The sequence below is a fragment of the Desmodus rotundus genome, chromosome 2, assembly GCF_022682495.2.
Source record: "Desmodus rotundus isolate HL8 chromosome 2, HLdesRot8A.1, whole genome shotgun sequence".
NCBI lineage: Eukaryota > Metazoa > Chordata > Mammalia > Chiroptera > Phyllostomidae > Desmodus > Desmodus rotundus.
Genome location: NC_071388.1, coordinates 52,140,343 through 52,156,506, shown reverse-complemented (window position 1 = coordinate 52,156,506; position 16,164 = coordinate 52,140,343). Strand labels below are relative to the sequence as shown.

Below are 16,164 nucleotides of genomic sequence, written 5' to 3'. Positions count from 1 at the left end.
AGTGGCCCACACGACACATGGTTATTTCTTGCTCGCGTCCCGGCCCAGGGCAGTGGGCTGGCTGTCATGGGCAGCACTTCTGGGAGCACTAACTCCTGTGTAGCTCGGTGTCTCCGAGGACCCCCTGTTTCCTCCACTGAATCTGCTCCCTGGAGCATGAAGAGAATTCCAAAAGGATCGCACAGGACATCTGATGGCTGGGCCCAGAGGTGGGTACATCACTTCCACCTACAGTCTGTTGACCAGGATTTAGTCCCAGCATCCCAGCCTAACTAAAAGGGAGGCTGGCTAACCTTGACTTCCTGTGTACCCAGGGAAAGCGGAAACAAAATTGGGCAGTGCACCCTCAGTCTCTGCCACAGGTAGGCCATGGAAAACCTGGTGGGGTAGAAGGCAGGAGGCCTGGCCTCTGCCACTGACCTGCCAAGTGGCTTTAAGTCATTCTAACCACTCTGAGTGGTCCTTCCTGTAAGGGCGCTGGCGCTGCCTGTCCCGCACCTGTGAGTTTACACGGTTCCATAAATGTAGATGCTAGTAGCAGGATTGTGGCCTGTACTGTTTTTTTAAAGCAAGGATCCCAGTGATTTCTTCAGAAACTACTTTTGAACCTTGTAACAGTCAGGCATTGGACTAGCGACAGCCTAGCTACCAGCTCTGGTCTCTGGAGCTTGCGTTCTGGTGCAGGCATAGGTGACAAAGACTCTGTGGAGAAATAGCATGGTTGTGTGACCTAATGCCGCTGAAGGGATAGGCCTTTCTAGAAAGGTGACACGTGAGCTGAGACCTACATGGTGAGGTAGAAGCAGACAGGTGACTATCAGGGAGTAGAATTGCCAAGCAGAGGAACCAGACTGCGCAAAGGCCCTGCCTGAGGGGGAAAACCAGGGGGAGAGTTTCTTGAACAGACAAATTGCTGTATGGGAGGGAAAGACGGAGTTCGAGAGGTGGTCAGGGGCCATGTCACGCAGGGCTTTAGTCCCTCTGTGCCTTAGTCTCCTCACCTGCAAACTCAAACTGGACTAATAATATCACCTTCATAAGGTTGCTTGTAGGGGATAACATGACATAATGTGTGTAATGTGCTTAGAAAAATACCTGGCGCCTGATATGCACTACACAAGTGGGCGACTACAAGTGAGGATTTTATTCCAAGTGCAACGGGGGACTTTTGACAGTTTTCAGCAGGGGATGTAGCCCAACCTCTACTGGTGCCTCTGGGCTCGGCTTGAGGTGGTTGGAGGTCTCCTCCCTCCTTCCAGACATGATGGGGTGGGAGGGTGGCGGGGAGAAAGGGCTTTCTCTCTCTTTTCTTTTTTCTTTTCTTGTCTTTTCTTTTTTCCTTTTCCCTCTTCCTTTCTTTCTTTCTTTCTCTTTCTTCTCTCTCTCTCTCTCTCTCTCTCTCTCTCTCTCTCTCTCTCTCTCTATTTGGGGGGTGTGAAATACCCCCTCAAAGTTTAAAACATCACATGTTATTTCCTCCAATCAATGTTTTGTTTTCCAAACATTTGTAAGATTCCATTTTAAAATGAGGAATATTTAAATATATACCAATAAGGTCTTATAACCTTCTGTTCTATCCCCCTCTTGAAATATAGCCAAGTGTCTATTTACACATCAGTGTTTCTGGATTCTGTCTGGGGTGCATGCGAGGTGGCTGTGCATCACCACACCTCTTAAACTTTATGTAAGTAGAGTGTGCCCTGCATTTTAGAACACACTTACTTTCCCCCAAATCTCTTTGTAGAAAAGGAAAATCTTAGAAGATTAAAACAATGTCTTTGAAACCACCATTTCTGCAGGAACCTACTCCTCTTACAGAGGAAGCTGGCCTTGTGTTTGTATTTTGCTCATAGTATCCTGAAAACACAAACTATCAGCTCAAAACAAGGTCCCTGGTTTATTCTCTGGCAGCAGCTCTGGCATTGGCTTCAAGAGACTTGGCACCTTAGCCTGTGACAGTAAGGACATCCCAGGGGTGTGGGGTGAGCTGAGGTCACTATTGCAGCACTAGGCTTTGGCGCACACAGGACTTGGCTATTGATTAAAAAAACAAAACATGAACATAGAATTGTTTCTCTACAAGCAGATAAGGAATTCCCTGGTCAATATAATCTCACAAAACAGTAGCTTTGTCTAATTGCCACCAAAAAGCTTCTTAACTGAGTTTCTGCATTAAGTGTTAGCATTTCCAGGAGATTTGAAATATAAAGTTTCTCGGAAGATACGTATCTTCCACTTTGTAAGGAAGGACTTAGAAAGGAGAGTGGCCTTCCAGAGCTCTGCTGCCAGGCGGGGTTAAGAGCTCTTAGGACTGCAGGGGTGGGGCCCTTGCCTCCTCGTCCAGCATTTGTGCAAAGAGGCTGGTTTTCCACTTAGCTCCTGATGATTCATGCACTGAACAAACCTTTATGATGTACCTTGAGACCACACACAGTCCAGAGGCTGGGATACAACAGGGAACAAGGCAGAGGGATCCTTTTCTCCTACACGAACCCCTGGCAGTGAGTAAGTGGGTTGAGCCATCCCGTGCTCAGAGACCAGAGAGGCAGACTGCCAGCCTTGTAGACCCCATCTTGGGAGGCAGAGTGGGGGTCTGGGAATGCCTCCAGGAAGAGGTGACTTTGGAACTGCGGCCCTGAGCATGAGGGAGGGAAGGGCAGAAGTGGGAAAGTACGCCAGGCGGGAGGAATAGCTTGTGAAGACCCTGTGTGTTTTGTTTTTATCTCTATTTCTCCCTCTTCTTCACCCAGAACATTCACAAATGCCGATTGTAGAATGATACAGTATTATCCCCTTTTCATTAATTTTTAAAACATACAAAACCACAATGTGCTTTGCGTGGATACACATGTGTGTACATAGAAGTATTTCAATTGCTATGGAAGGAAACCCATTCAATTTGTGACAGTGGTTGCTTCTCAGAAAGGAAGGAGAAAGAGGACAAAGAAAACCTCATTTTTACATGAAAATTTAAATTTATTTTATTAAAGGAGACTTTAAAATCATGTTGACAAATTGTTAACAATAATCACTTCTGGATTGTTGGTGCCTGGGTATTTGTTATATTGCTCTATATATGTGTTCTGTATTTTCAAAATATTCTTAACGCCCCAGCCGAGGTGGCTCAGAGGGTTGGGAGTCATCCCGCAAACCAAATGGTCGCCAGTTCAATTCCTCGTCAGAGCGTGTGTTTAGGTTGCAGGTTTGGTCCCGGGTCAGGGCGCCTATGGAAGGCAACCAATCAATGTTTCTCTCCCTCTCTTTCTCCACACCCCTCCCCCTCTCTCTAAAATCAAAAATAAAAATAAAACAGTACTTAAAGATATATCTTTAACAAAGAAAAGTCAAGGATACGGACAGTAAATTCTTCGAGTGAAGGGTCATCTTCAGAGAACATGCTTTCCAGAGTCCTGCACAGCGTCAGCACAGGGACCGTCAGCAAAGTTCACATCACACGGCACCAGACGGTCTTGGTGACTCATGTAAGCATGAGGAACAGCTGCCGGGTCATGATGCAGTGCGCCTCTCACTGGCTATAGAATTTCTCTTCGGCCTTTAGAGCAAGGTGGCGTTTGTCTCTGCTTACAGCAGACCCACAGCTGGCATAGCTCTCCTCTGCCTGCTGCTTCAGAAGAGTTTTTGCTGGGGTTGTTGGGGCTCAACATGTGTTCAAAATTGCAATGATGTAATCCAGTTTCTATTGCCAAATATACTATGTCTCATTCCCAGAGAAGCTTCACATTTCCATTGCAATGGGACCAAGTAAAGAACTCCCGAGAAGGAGTGATTTATCCCAGTGGGGATGAGCACCCAAAGCCCATATCCATTTCAACAGCCAGACTACAGGATGAATCAACAGAATTTTCTTAGTGTCAAAGAACTGAGAACTTGGCAATGAAATGAGACCATGCCGCCCTGTGCCCCTCCTCGTTACAGTCATCTGAAGACCACGGGAGAGTCTTCCTCACTCCTTGTAAATTTTAGCTCTTAGCTCACTCTCATTGTCTTCAACATTCTTCCTTGTCATTGCTCTTAGTAATTTCAGCATCTGTGTGGATGATCCTTTTGAGTCTTTAACCTCATCTCCTCCAAAGAGCTTTCCTTCGTCATTCCTCAGCCATCCATCCCATTGTCATTATCCTTGTCTCTACCACAGTCTAGGTGGTTACTGTCCTCACCCCACTGCCTCCTGATTTCTATCCTTACCCAGCTTGAATTCTCTGGTCCATCTTTATGGTCATTCCCCTGCCTACATCCTCAACTCTCTTGGCCCTCCCTTCTTTCATCGTCCTTACTTAGCAAACACCCCTCCCTCTCTCCTGGCCCCCACACTACCACTGCTTAAATCCAACTCTCTGCCTACTCTTCACCCCTACCTAGGGAGCCAAATGTGGTGTGACAGCCCTATATTTTCCTAGTCCCTTTAACCACGTTCTCCTCTGTTCTCAAACTCCCAAAGCCACCCTCACTGCTGATGACTTTGTTTTAAAAGAAATCAGAACAGCTCTGGCTGGTGTGGCTCAGTGGAGTGAGTGCTGGCCTGTGAAGCAAAGGGTTGGTGTTTCAATTCCCAGTCAGGGCACATGCCTGTGTTGCAGGCCAGGTCCCCAGTAGGAGGCGCATGAGAAGCAACCACACATTGCTGTTTCTCTCCCTCCCTTCCCCTCTCTGAAAGTAAATGAATAAAACCTTAAAAAAAAAAAAAATCTGGAGAAAAGTTTCATATGCCATCACAGCCTCACCTACTAACCTGCTCGCATCTGCCTTCCCTCCTCTCATGCTACTGAGGTGCCTCCTCCATCTGTGCCTTAGATCGCATCCCCCCCCGTGCCTGCTCAGCATTTCAGCAGCGGTTCTCCCTCTGTCCGGCGTCATCGGTTCGCCCTCTCTACAGAACTATTCTGTTGCAAACATGCTTTAATATAGCCCATCATAAAATCCTGTCTTGACCTCGCATCCCCTTCCAGTAACCCACATGTTACTCTGTTTATCCTTCCCGGAAAGCTCCTTGAAAGGCTTGTCTCTATTATCACCAAGTCCTCTCACTGCGTTTTCACTTTGATCCTTCTCTTACTGGGCTTTGTCCCTGTGCTCCACAAGCATGTCCTGGTGAGAGTAGCCGGTGGCCTGTGGTTGCTAAACCCAGTGATCAATTCTCAGTCCTCCTCTTCCTCTGGACTCACCTCACTTGGGTTCCAGGTACCACCTTCTGCTTGCCTTCTCTGTACTGACTCAGTCTCTGTGGTGGTTTGACCTCAGCTTGAAGAGCTGATGCCACTGGAGTGAGTGCCCCACAGCTCTATTCTTAGGCCTCATTCCCCTCACCCTCTTCTTAAAAATCTAACTCATCTCTGGGTGGAGAGTCTCACAGCTTTGAATTACTTTCCATAATGTTTAGCAATACATTTGTACCAATAGTCATTATTCATGCAAGGACAATCCAAATTAAGTTAATTTAGTTCAAAATGTTTTCCTTGGAGACATACAGAGGGCCCAGAGACATAGGAAAAGATGCTCAGCATCACTAGCCATCAGAGAAATGCAAATTAAAACCACAATGAGATACCACCTCACAAGTGTTGGAGAGGATGTGGCGAAAAGGGAACCCTAGTACATTGCTGGTGGGAATGCAGACTGGTACAGCCACTGTGGAAAACAGTATGGAACTTCCTCAGAAAACTAAAAATGGAACTGCCTTTTGACCCAGCAATTCCACTGCTGGGATTATACCCTAAGAGCCCTGAATCACCAATCCAAAAGAACCTATGCACCCCAACGTTCATAGCAGCACAATTTACAATAGCCAAGTGCTGGAATCAACCTAAATGCCCATCAGCAAATGAGTGGATCCAAAAGCTGTGGTACATTTACACAATGGAATTCTACGCAGCAGAGAGAAAGGAGCTCCTACCCTTTGTGACAGCGTGGATGGAACTGGAGAGCATTATGAAGTGAAATAAGCCAGTTGGTGAGGGATAAATACCATATGATCTCACCTTTAACTGAACATAATCAATAGAAGAAAAAAGCAAGCAAAATATAACCAAAGACATTGAAGTTAAGAATAATCTAACGATAGCCAGAGGGGAGTGGGGAGGGGACAGTGAGGAGAGGGAATTACAGGAACTACTATAAAGGACACATGGACAAAACCAAGGGGGAGGGTGGAAGCAGGGGAGGGAGGTGGGTTTGGCTGGGGTGGGGTAGAGGGATGAGGAGAAAATGCAGACAACTGTAATTGAACAACAATAAAATAATTTAAAAATTGAAAAAAAAATGTTTCCCTTGGCTGGGAATTTTTCAGTGATTCATGGAAAGCTTGTTTACATTTAAGGTCATGGATGGTATCATATTTTCCACAGTAGAGACTGCATGCAACAAAACAAGAAAACCAAGAAGTTCTATAACAGATAACTCGTGAGAATGTTTCAAAATTAAATTGCATGTACTGCGATCAGTTTCTTAGACTGTGGCTTTGGAACTTCTGGTATTCACACCATTAAGATAAGCTCCTGGCAGAATCTTCAAATAATTAAAAATAGATTTTTCTTATGATCCAGTGATTCTACTTCTGGGGATTTATCTGAAGAAACCCAAAATACTTAATTTGAAAGAATATATGCATCCCTATGTTCATTGCAGCATATTTACAATAGCCAAGCTATGGAAGCCACCTCAGTACCCATCAATAGATGAGTGGGCAACAAAACTATGGGACATATATACAGTGGAATATTACTCAGCCTAAAAAAGAAGGAAATCTTAACTTTTGAGACAGCATGGATGGACCTAGAGGGTATGATATTCAGTGAAATAAGTCAGTCAGAGAAAGCTAAATACCATACGATTTCACTCATGAGGAATCTAAAAACAAAATAAACAAAATTGAAACAGACTCATAGACACAGAGAGAAAAGTGGTAGTTACCAGAGGAGAGGGAGCTTGAGGGACTGGGTGAAAGAGGTGAAGGAATTAAGAAGTACAAGTTGGCAGTTACAAAATAGTCATGTAAAGTACAACACAGGGAATATAGTCAATAGTATTGCAATAACTAGGTATGGGGCCAGTTGTGGTACTGGAAATATGGAGGGAACACTTCGTAAAGTATGTGTTTGTCTAACCACTATGCTGTACACCTAAAACCAATACAAAGTGAAATTGAAAGGAAAAAAATAATAACCTCCTAACAACTAGAATGCAACCATGGCAAAGCAAAAATATTCTCCTTCTTGTGACTACTCCATTACTGTTCCTACATTGGAATGGGTATGTGACTGACACAAGGTTAAACAGCATTGAAACATTTCCTCCTATCGTAAATAAAAATTCAGGGCACTGAACTCAACAACATGGGGAAGCTGTATTTATGGTAAAGCATCTACTAACTCCTGAGTCTGTGATAGCTCCTTAGAATGAATATAAACCAACCAGTGATGCTTGTGGTGTGTGTGTGTGTGTGTGTGTGTGTGTGTGTGTGTTAAAATCACTGACCTTTATCATCTGTAAGTTTTTACAGGATGAAATTTTTATGCTATTCAGTGGGGATCCATCTAGTTGAAAAGGTGAAATAAATCTGATTGAGACTTTATGATTAAACTACTTTAATGAAGAAAAGACAGTGTGAACTGGGAAACAAATGGGGCTTTTTTAAGAATTCTGCCAAATGCTTTTGCAGCCATTTTTCCTACCTATTCAGGAAACAAGGAGGAAAGCACCCTAAGAATTATGCTGAAAAATTATGGGGAAATTATGGTGAAGAAGGTTTTGTAAGAAAGTGAAAACTCATCTTTTTCATCAGAGCATCATGTTTCAGGGCTACCTGGTATATAAAGATCTCACCTAGGAAACAAACAAAAACTTAGTGACTTTAAGAAGAGAATGTTCAGCTGTTACTGAGTTCATGTAACCAATATTCATAGTTGACCTGGATTTTTCAGTACCCAAAGTGAATTATCCATAAATTAGCTGCACATTTGTCAAATAATCCCTGTGGTTTTAACTTGTTAGAAATATACTCTATATTGAGACTGTCCCATTGTATTGTTTCTGAGAAATGACATTTCAAATGTTTCTTTCTGGGTGCCTTGATGTTTTACAGTATGCAAATGTGTAGTAACGCCCTGTCAGGACCAGTATTCTTTGTCAGCAATGCCGTAAATTAGTAAGACGGGTCCAATATTTTGAAGCTTTGTTGAGATAAATTCCCTAAGAGTAACACTGTGTACCCTAGAGAATTGTGGAATTTGTCAAAGATGATACTTATATTTTATTAAGAGTACCTTTTCTGGCTTAGTTCACGTTTGAAGGAAGAAAAAGTACCATCTAGGATGTGATGCTTTTATCTGCTCACTTTAGTCATTGGCTGAATATGAAGGCCTCAGGCAGTTTTCCTGACACAGTTTTCCAATTGGCCTTTTTCTTGGCAGGTTCCCAAGGGAAAAGTTGTGGTTCTCAATTTCCGATTCATAGACCTGGAGAGTGACAACCTGTGCCGCTATGACTTTGTGGATGTGTACAGTGGCCACAGCAATGGCCAGCGCATCGGGCGCTTCTGTGGCACGTTCCGGCCTGCAGCCCTTGTGTCCAGTGGCAACAAGATGATGGTGCAGATGATTTCCGACGCCAACACAGCTGGGAACGGCTTCATGGCCACGTTCTCGGCCGCCGAACCAAATGAAAGAGGTATTGTTTCCGCATCATGGCAATAATAGCGGTAAGGGTGGCTCATGGCTACTGAAGGCCTACTGGGTGTCAGGCACTGTTCTGGGCACTTGATATGTATTTCTCCTTTAACTTAAAGTTTAAGAGAAGTTTTTCTCAACAGAGAGACACTAAAGCACCAAGAGACCATTAAAAAAATTCAGTTCTTTTTTTAGAAGTCCATATATATTCTTTTAAATGTTCAACTATAGAAATTCAGAGAATAAAAATGTGAAGTCTGCATACACATATGCACATGCAGATATAGAAACATGGCCCATCACCCGACTGTAGTCCCCTCTTAGAAACTGCCATGGCTGATGGTTCTCATACCTTTCTATGTTTGTATATATGCATATATATACATACATACACATCCATGTACATATATACCTATATGTGTACACACACACTCTTGCACTAGCCTTTTAAAAATGTAAGTGGGATCATGCATTCATACTGTTTAACAACTTTCTTTTTTCATTTAACACTATGTGTTGTAATGTTTTCATGTCAGTACATGTGAGCTCCCAAGGATAGAACCCTCTACTCTTGAAAGCTAACTGCAGAAGGCAAGATCTGTTGAGTTTGCAGCCTCCTGCCTGAGGGCACTCCCTCATCTGCCCTCGCTTTGGCCTGTCGTGCAACAGTGCTGGTTTGGGGTGTCAGAGGATAGAATGTGGGGCTGACAGAGCAGCCAGATTGTTTGGGAGGAAATCCTGGCTGGGAACTACAGAGGAATTGAGGCACAAAGTACACACATAAAACCCACCCTAATCTTCGTCTGACAGCTGAATTCTGCATAGGCGGGGGAGACCTCAGCTGGCCTGGCACAAAAGCACCAGCTGGGAGGTGAAAGAACTGACAGACACTACAGCTGCTGCCCACTGCCAGAAAGACATATTTTGAGCTTGGGTCTAGCCAAGTTAAATGCCAGCTAGAACAAAAATTACTTTCCATAGGAACACGACTGAATCTAGAGTCTCTATAATGTATGATTCATAATGTCTACTATCCAATCATATCAGGAAACTAGAAAAGTGTGTCTATATTCAAGAAAAAAAGCAGTCATTAAAAACTGACCCCAAGACAATTCAGATGTTGCAATTAGCAAACAGCACTTTAAAGCAGCTATTAGAAATATGTTTAAAACTTAAAGGGAAACATATGTATAATAAATAAATAAACTGAGAATCTCAGAAGAGAAACAGCAACTATAAAAAAGAACAACGTGGTAATTCTAGAACTGAAAGATACCAAATTTGAAATTTTAAAAGTTACCTTATGGGTTTACAAGCAGATTGGAGATGATAGAAGAGTCACTGAATTTGAATAGAAATGATCTAATCTGAAGAGCCAGGAGGGAATATATTAACAAGAAAGAGCCCCCAAGACCAGTGAGACAATAGCAAGTGGCCTTACACAGGTGTAATTTGTATCCCAGAGAATAAGAGAGTGATAATAGTGCAGAAAAAATATCTGAAGAAATAATGGCTTGAAGCTACCAAAATTTAGGGAAGCACATTACTTTATAGACCAAGATCAACACATCCCAAATAGGATAAATAAAAATGAAGCCACATGTAGGCATATCAAAATTAGATTTCAGAGATCTAAAGACAAAAGAGAAAATCTTAAAATCAATCAGATAAAAACCGAATTACTCACAAGGGAAAGATGGTATGAATTATGACTTTCTTTTAATCAGAAACGATGGAGTCTGGAGGCAGTGGAACAGCATTTCTAAAGTGCTGGAATAAAACTGTCAATCTAGAATTTTATAGCCAGTCTCCAAAAATGAAAGCAAAATAAGGACATTTTCAGATAAACTCTCACATCACAAAAAAAAAAGTAAAAGAAATTTCTCAAGTTGAAGGGAAATGGCTCCACAGGATAAAATGAAGGTAATGGGAGGGGGTTGAAGGCCACTGGAGACGGTAAATATGAAAGACTACATGTTCTTTTATTCTCTTAACTCCTTTTACATGTGTCTCTTCAAATCCAAACAAAAACTTTAACACTGTATTGTGGAATGTATAATGTGTATCCTATAAATATACATATGACAACATTAGAACAAAGGATGGAGAAGTAAATGGAACTCTACTATTGCACATATACAATATATGAAAAATACAATATTGACTTTAGACACATTGTGAAAAGTTAAAGATGCATGTAATAATCACTGGAGTAACCATTAAAAATACAAGCTAGAGTTAAAAGGGAAAAGATTAAAATACAGTACTAAAACTGTTCAACCAATCCAAAGAGAGCAGGGAAGAAAGAACATGAAACAAAAGAAAGTTGAGATGAATAGAACAAAATAGTAAATGGTGCACTAAATTCAGGCATATCAACAAATACATTAAATTCAAAGGATTAAATATCCCAATTAGAAGACAGTAATTATTGAAACAGATGAAGTAGGAAATCCCAACACTATGTGGTGTACAAGAAAGAGCTTGAGATACAAAGTCACGAGGACTTCCGGTCAAGGTGGAGGTGGAGGCAGACATGCTTTGCCTCCTCGCACAGCTATAGAAAGAATGACAACTAGATCTCAAAACAAGTGATGCCCGGAACTGTTATAAAATTAAGCCACATGGAAGTCTGACAACGAAGGATTTAAAGAGGCCACATTCATCCAGACGGGTAGGAGGGTCGGGGTCATGGTGTTGCATGGAAAGGGGATGGCGGAACAGTTGATCCCACATTCACATAAAGTGGGTGAAAATCAGGAAGGATGCCTTGGGAGTGAGTGATCCCAGCACCAGGCCAGACTGCCCAGCCCAGGGTTCCAGCGCCAGGAAAATAAATCCCCAAAACTTCTGGCTATAAAAATCAGTGGGGGTTAGGGCAGCGGCAGAAACCACCAGATTTTTGGGAGACTTGGCTTGAAGGGCCCACACAGACTTAGAACATATGCAAACCCACCCACTCTGGGATTCACTACCAGGACAACAGGTAGAAGGGTGCCAGTAGCATATGGGAAGTGGGTGAAGTGACTGGAAAAAGTGTGAGTGCTGGGCAAACCTCCAGAAGCCAGGCAACAGCACGATTCCCTCTCTGAGCCCTTGCCCACACAGAGCCACAAAGAAGTGAAGTAGGTTGCCCCGCCTCCTCAATTACCTAAGGCTCTGCCCCACAGAATTTACAGGTGCCTTTTCTGCAGGCCATGCTACTAAGACAGGGAGTCAAAGCAGCTCTACCTAATTCACAGAATCAAACACAGGGAGGCTGCCAAATTGAGGAGACAAAGAAATATGGCCCAAATGAAAGAACAGAACAAAACCCCAGAAAAGGAACTAAACAGAATGACAACAACCAGCCTATTAGATGCAGAGTTCAAAACACTGGTAATCAGGGTGTTCAAAGAACTCTTTGAGTATGGCAACAACATAAAGGAAGAAATGAAAGTTACACTAAGGGAAATAAAGAAAAATCTACAGGGAACCATCAGGGGAGGGGAGGAAGCCAGGATTCAAATCAATAAGTTGGAACATAAGGAAGAAATAAGCATTTAACCAGAATAGCAAGAAAAAAAAAGAATTTTAAAAAATGAGGATAGCACAAGGACCCTCAGGGACATCTCCAAATGTACCAACATCCAAATCATAGGGATATCAGAAGGAGAATAGGAAGAGCAAGAAATTGAAAATTTATTTGAAAAAATGATGAAAAGAAAACTTCCCTAATTTGGCAAAGGAAATAGACATACAAGTCCAGGAAACACAGAGAGTTCCAAACAAGTTGGACCCAAAGAGGACCACACCAAAACACATCATAATTAAAATGCCAAAGGTTAAAGATAAAGAGAAAATCTTAAAAGCATCAAGAGAAAAGCAGACTTACCTACAAATGAGTTCCCATAAGACTATCAACTGATTTCTCAAAAGAAACTTTGTAGGCAAGAAAGGACTGGCAAGAAGTAATCGAAGTGATGAAAGGCAAGGACCTACAACCTAGATTACTCTATCCAGCAAAGCTATCATTTAGAATGCAAGGACAGATAAAGCTTTCCAGACAAGGTAAAGCTAAAAGAGTTCATCACCAAGCCCTTATTATATGAAATGTTAAAGGGATTTATTTAAGAAACAAAAGAGGATCAAAACTGGCAACAATTGGACATTAAACTGATAACAAATTCACAACTTTCAACAACTGAATCTAAAAAAACAAATTTAGCAAACAACCAGAATAGGAACAGAACCATAGATATGGAGATCATTGGGGGCGGGGGGGCATTGTCGGCTGGGGTGGGGGAAAGGGAAGATGGGGGAAAAGGTGTGGGGATTAAGAAGTATAATTGGTAGGTACAAAATAGACAGGGGATGTTAAGAATAGTATAGGAAATGGAGAAGCCAAAGAACTCATATATACAATCCATGTACATGAACTCAGGGGGAGGGATTGCTGTAGAGAAGTAGGGATACCAGGCAGAGGAGAGCAAAGGGGGAAAAACTGGGACAACTGTAATAGCATAATCAATAAAACATATTTTAAAAAATACAAAGTCAAAATATTTTGAGTGTAAAAGGATGGAAAAATATGTACCATGCAAACATCATTAAAATTAAAACCAATACTTACAAAAAGACATTATTATAAAGATGAATAGGCAACTACATAATGGAAGAAAACATTCGCAAAAATATCTAATAAAGGACTTTTACTCAGAATAAACAAAAACCTCATACAACTCAATAATAAAAAGATAAAGATCCCAATAAATGTAAAAATGGGCCCACAATTGAACAGTCACTTCACAAAGGAAGATATAGGATTAGCTAATAAGTACATGAAAAACTACTCAGCATCATTAGTTAACAGGAAATGCAAATTAAAACCACACTGAGATATCGGTACGTACCCACCAGCTTGGCTAAAACATCAAATGGTAGCAAGGATGTAGTGCAGCCAAAGTGCCCATACCTTGAGAGGTATAAAATGCCACATCCACCTGGGAAAATTTTTCAGTAGTTTTTTTTTTTTTTTTTTTTTAATTTATTTATTGTTATTTAATTACAGTTGTATGCCTTTTCCCCCATCCCTTCACCCCACCCCAGGTGAACCCACTTCCCTCCCCCCTCTCCACCCTCCCCCTTGGATTTGTTCATGTGTCCTTTATAGTAGTTCCTGTAATCCCCTCTACCCACTGTCCCCGCCCCCACCCCCCCACCCCCGCCCTTGCTATTGTTACAATGTTCTTAACTTCAATGTCTCTGGTTATATTTTGTTTGCTTTTTCCTTCTATTGCTTATGTTCCAGTTAAAGGTGAGATCATATGGTATTTGTCCCTCACTTCCTGGCTTATTTCACTTAGCATAATGCTCTCCAGTTTCATCCATGCTGTTGCAAAGGGTATAAGCTCCTTCTTTCTCTCTGCTGCGTAGAATTCCATTGTGTAAATATACCATAGTTTTTGGATCCACTCGTTTGCTGATGGGCACTTCGGTTGCTTCCAGTACTTGGCTATTGTAAATTGTGCTGCTATGAACATTGGGGTGCACAGATTCTTTTGGATTGGTGTTTCAGTGTTCTTAGGGTATAATCCCAGCAGCGGAATTACTGGGTCAAAGGGCAGTTCCATTTTTAGTTTTCTGAGGAAATTCCATATTGTTTTCCACAGTGGCCTCACCAGTCTGCATTCCCACCAACAGTGCACGAGGGTTCCCTTTTCTCCGCATCCTCTCCAACATTTGTTTGTGGATTTGTTTATGTTGGCCATTCTGACTGGTGTGAGATGATACCTCATTGTGGTTTTAATTTGCATCTCTCTGATGGCTAGTGATGCTGAGCATCTTTTCATATGTCTCTGGGCCTTTTGTATGTCTTCCTTGGAGAAGTGTCTGTTCAAGTCCTTTGCCCATTTTTTAATTGGGTTGTTTGTCTTCCTGGAGTGGAGTCGTGTGAGTTCTTTATATATTTTGGAGATCAGGCCCTTGTCTGAGGTATCATTGGCAAATATGCTTTCCCATATTGTTGGTTCTCTTTGTAATTTGGTGCTGTTTTCTTTAGCCATGCAGAAGCTTTTTATTTTGATGAGGTCCCATTTGTTTATTCTTTCCTTTATGTCCCTTGCTTTAGGGGATGTGTCTGTGAGGATGTTGCTGCGTGGAATGTCTGAGATTTTCCTGCCAATGTTTTCCTCAAGGACTTTTATGGTATTACGGCTTATATTTAAGTCTTTTATCCATCTTGAGTTTATTTTCGTGTATGGCGTAAGTTGGTGATCGAGTTTCATTTTTTTGCACGTAGCTGTCCAGATCTCCCAACACCATCTGTTGAAGAGACTGTTTTTGCTCCATTTTATGCTCCTGCCTCCTTTGTCAAATATTAATTGATCGTATAGATTTGAGTTTATTTCTGGGCTCTCTATTCTGTTCCATTGGTCTATGAGCCTGTTTTTATGCCAGTACCAGGCTGTTTTGATTACCGTGGCCTTGTAATACAGTTTGATATCAGGTATTGTGATACCTCCTGCTTTGTCCTTCTTTCTCAAAATTGCTGCTGCTATTCGAGTTTTCAGTAGTTTCACATGAGGTTAAACATCTGCATCTGCTCATGGCCCAGGACCTGTACTCCTGGGTATTTATGCTAAAGTAATGAAAATACATCCCACAAAGAGATTTGTACAGAAATGTTTCTAGCAGCTTTATTCACCCAAAATACAAACTGAGAACATCCAAGTGCATATCCACAAGAAAACGGGTAAACAAACAGTGGTATTTTCATACACTGGAATACTCCTCAGCCATGTAAAGGAACAGATTACCAGCACACGCGGCTGCATGAATGAATCTTGGTTGTTGTGCTAAGCAGGAAAAACCAGGCACAGAAGAGTACACACCACATGATCTCATTTACATGGAGGTCTAGGGTAAAACTAAGGTCAGTGAAATTGTTCGAAGGAGTGCTGTGGAGTGTCAGTAGGCTGATACAGGGACGGGATACAGGAATTCTGTGGGAGACGGATTCTATGTCATCACTGGAGTATGGCTCCCATGGGTACATCGGGTTTTCAAAAGTTTACAGCCAAGACTTGTGCACTTCAAAGTATATGAGTTTATCTCCCCCAAACCTGTAAATTAATAATAATAATAATAATAAAGTAGGTGGTGGGGATTGGGTAGCAGTATTAATAACAATAATAGTTTGATGCTAATGTTGTAACTGGGTGATGGATTCGTAGAAGTTCGTTATATACTTACTTCATATATACTTGAAATATTTCGTGAATAAAAAGTTTTAGAAATTATTCCAACCTCAATTTTTAAAAAGCTGTTTCAAAAATTTACAGATTTAAGAATGAAATCTGTGCTAAAGAAGTATTTCATTAAACCATATAAATTTTTAATTTCAATTCAGTTTCTTTGTTAAATTTGAGTAAAAATCAAACATAGAACTTTGTATTAAAATACCTTTCTAAAATTATTACTGTTACCCTATCAACCCATATGC

The 16,164-nt window shown here is 41.6% G+C and overlaps 1 protein-coding gene across 1 annotated transcript in view; it reads left to right on the top strand.

The window, feature by feature from the left end:
* PCOLCE2 (procollagen C-endopeptidase enhancer 2) overlaps positions 1-16,164 on the top strand; it is a 63,788-nt gene that overhangs the window by 21,838 nt on the left and 25,786 nt on the right. The window contains exon 3 of the mRNA XM_024556293.4: positions 8,427-8,682. Within this exon, the coding sequence (XP_024412061.2) occupies positions 8,427-8,682 (256 nt within the window). The remainder of the gene's footprint in view (positions 1-8,426; positions 8,683-16,164) is intronic.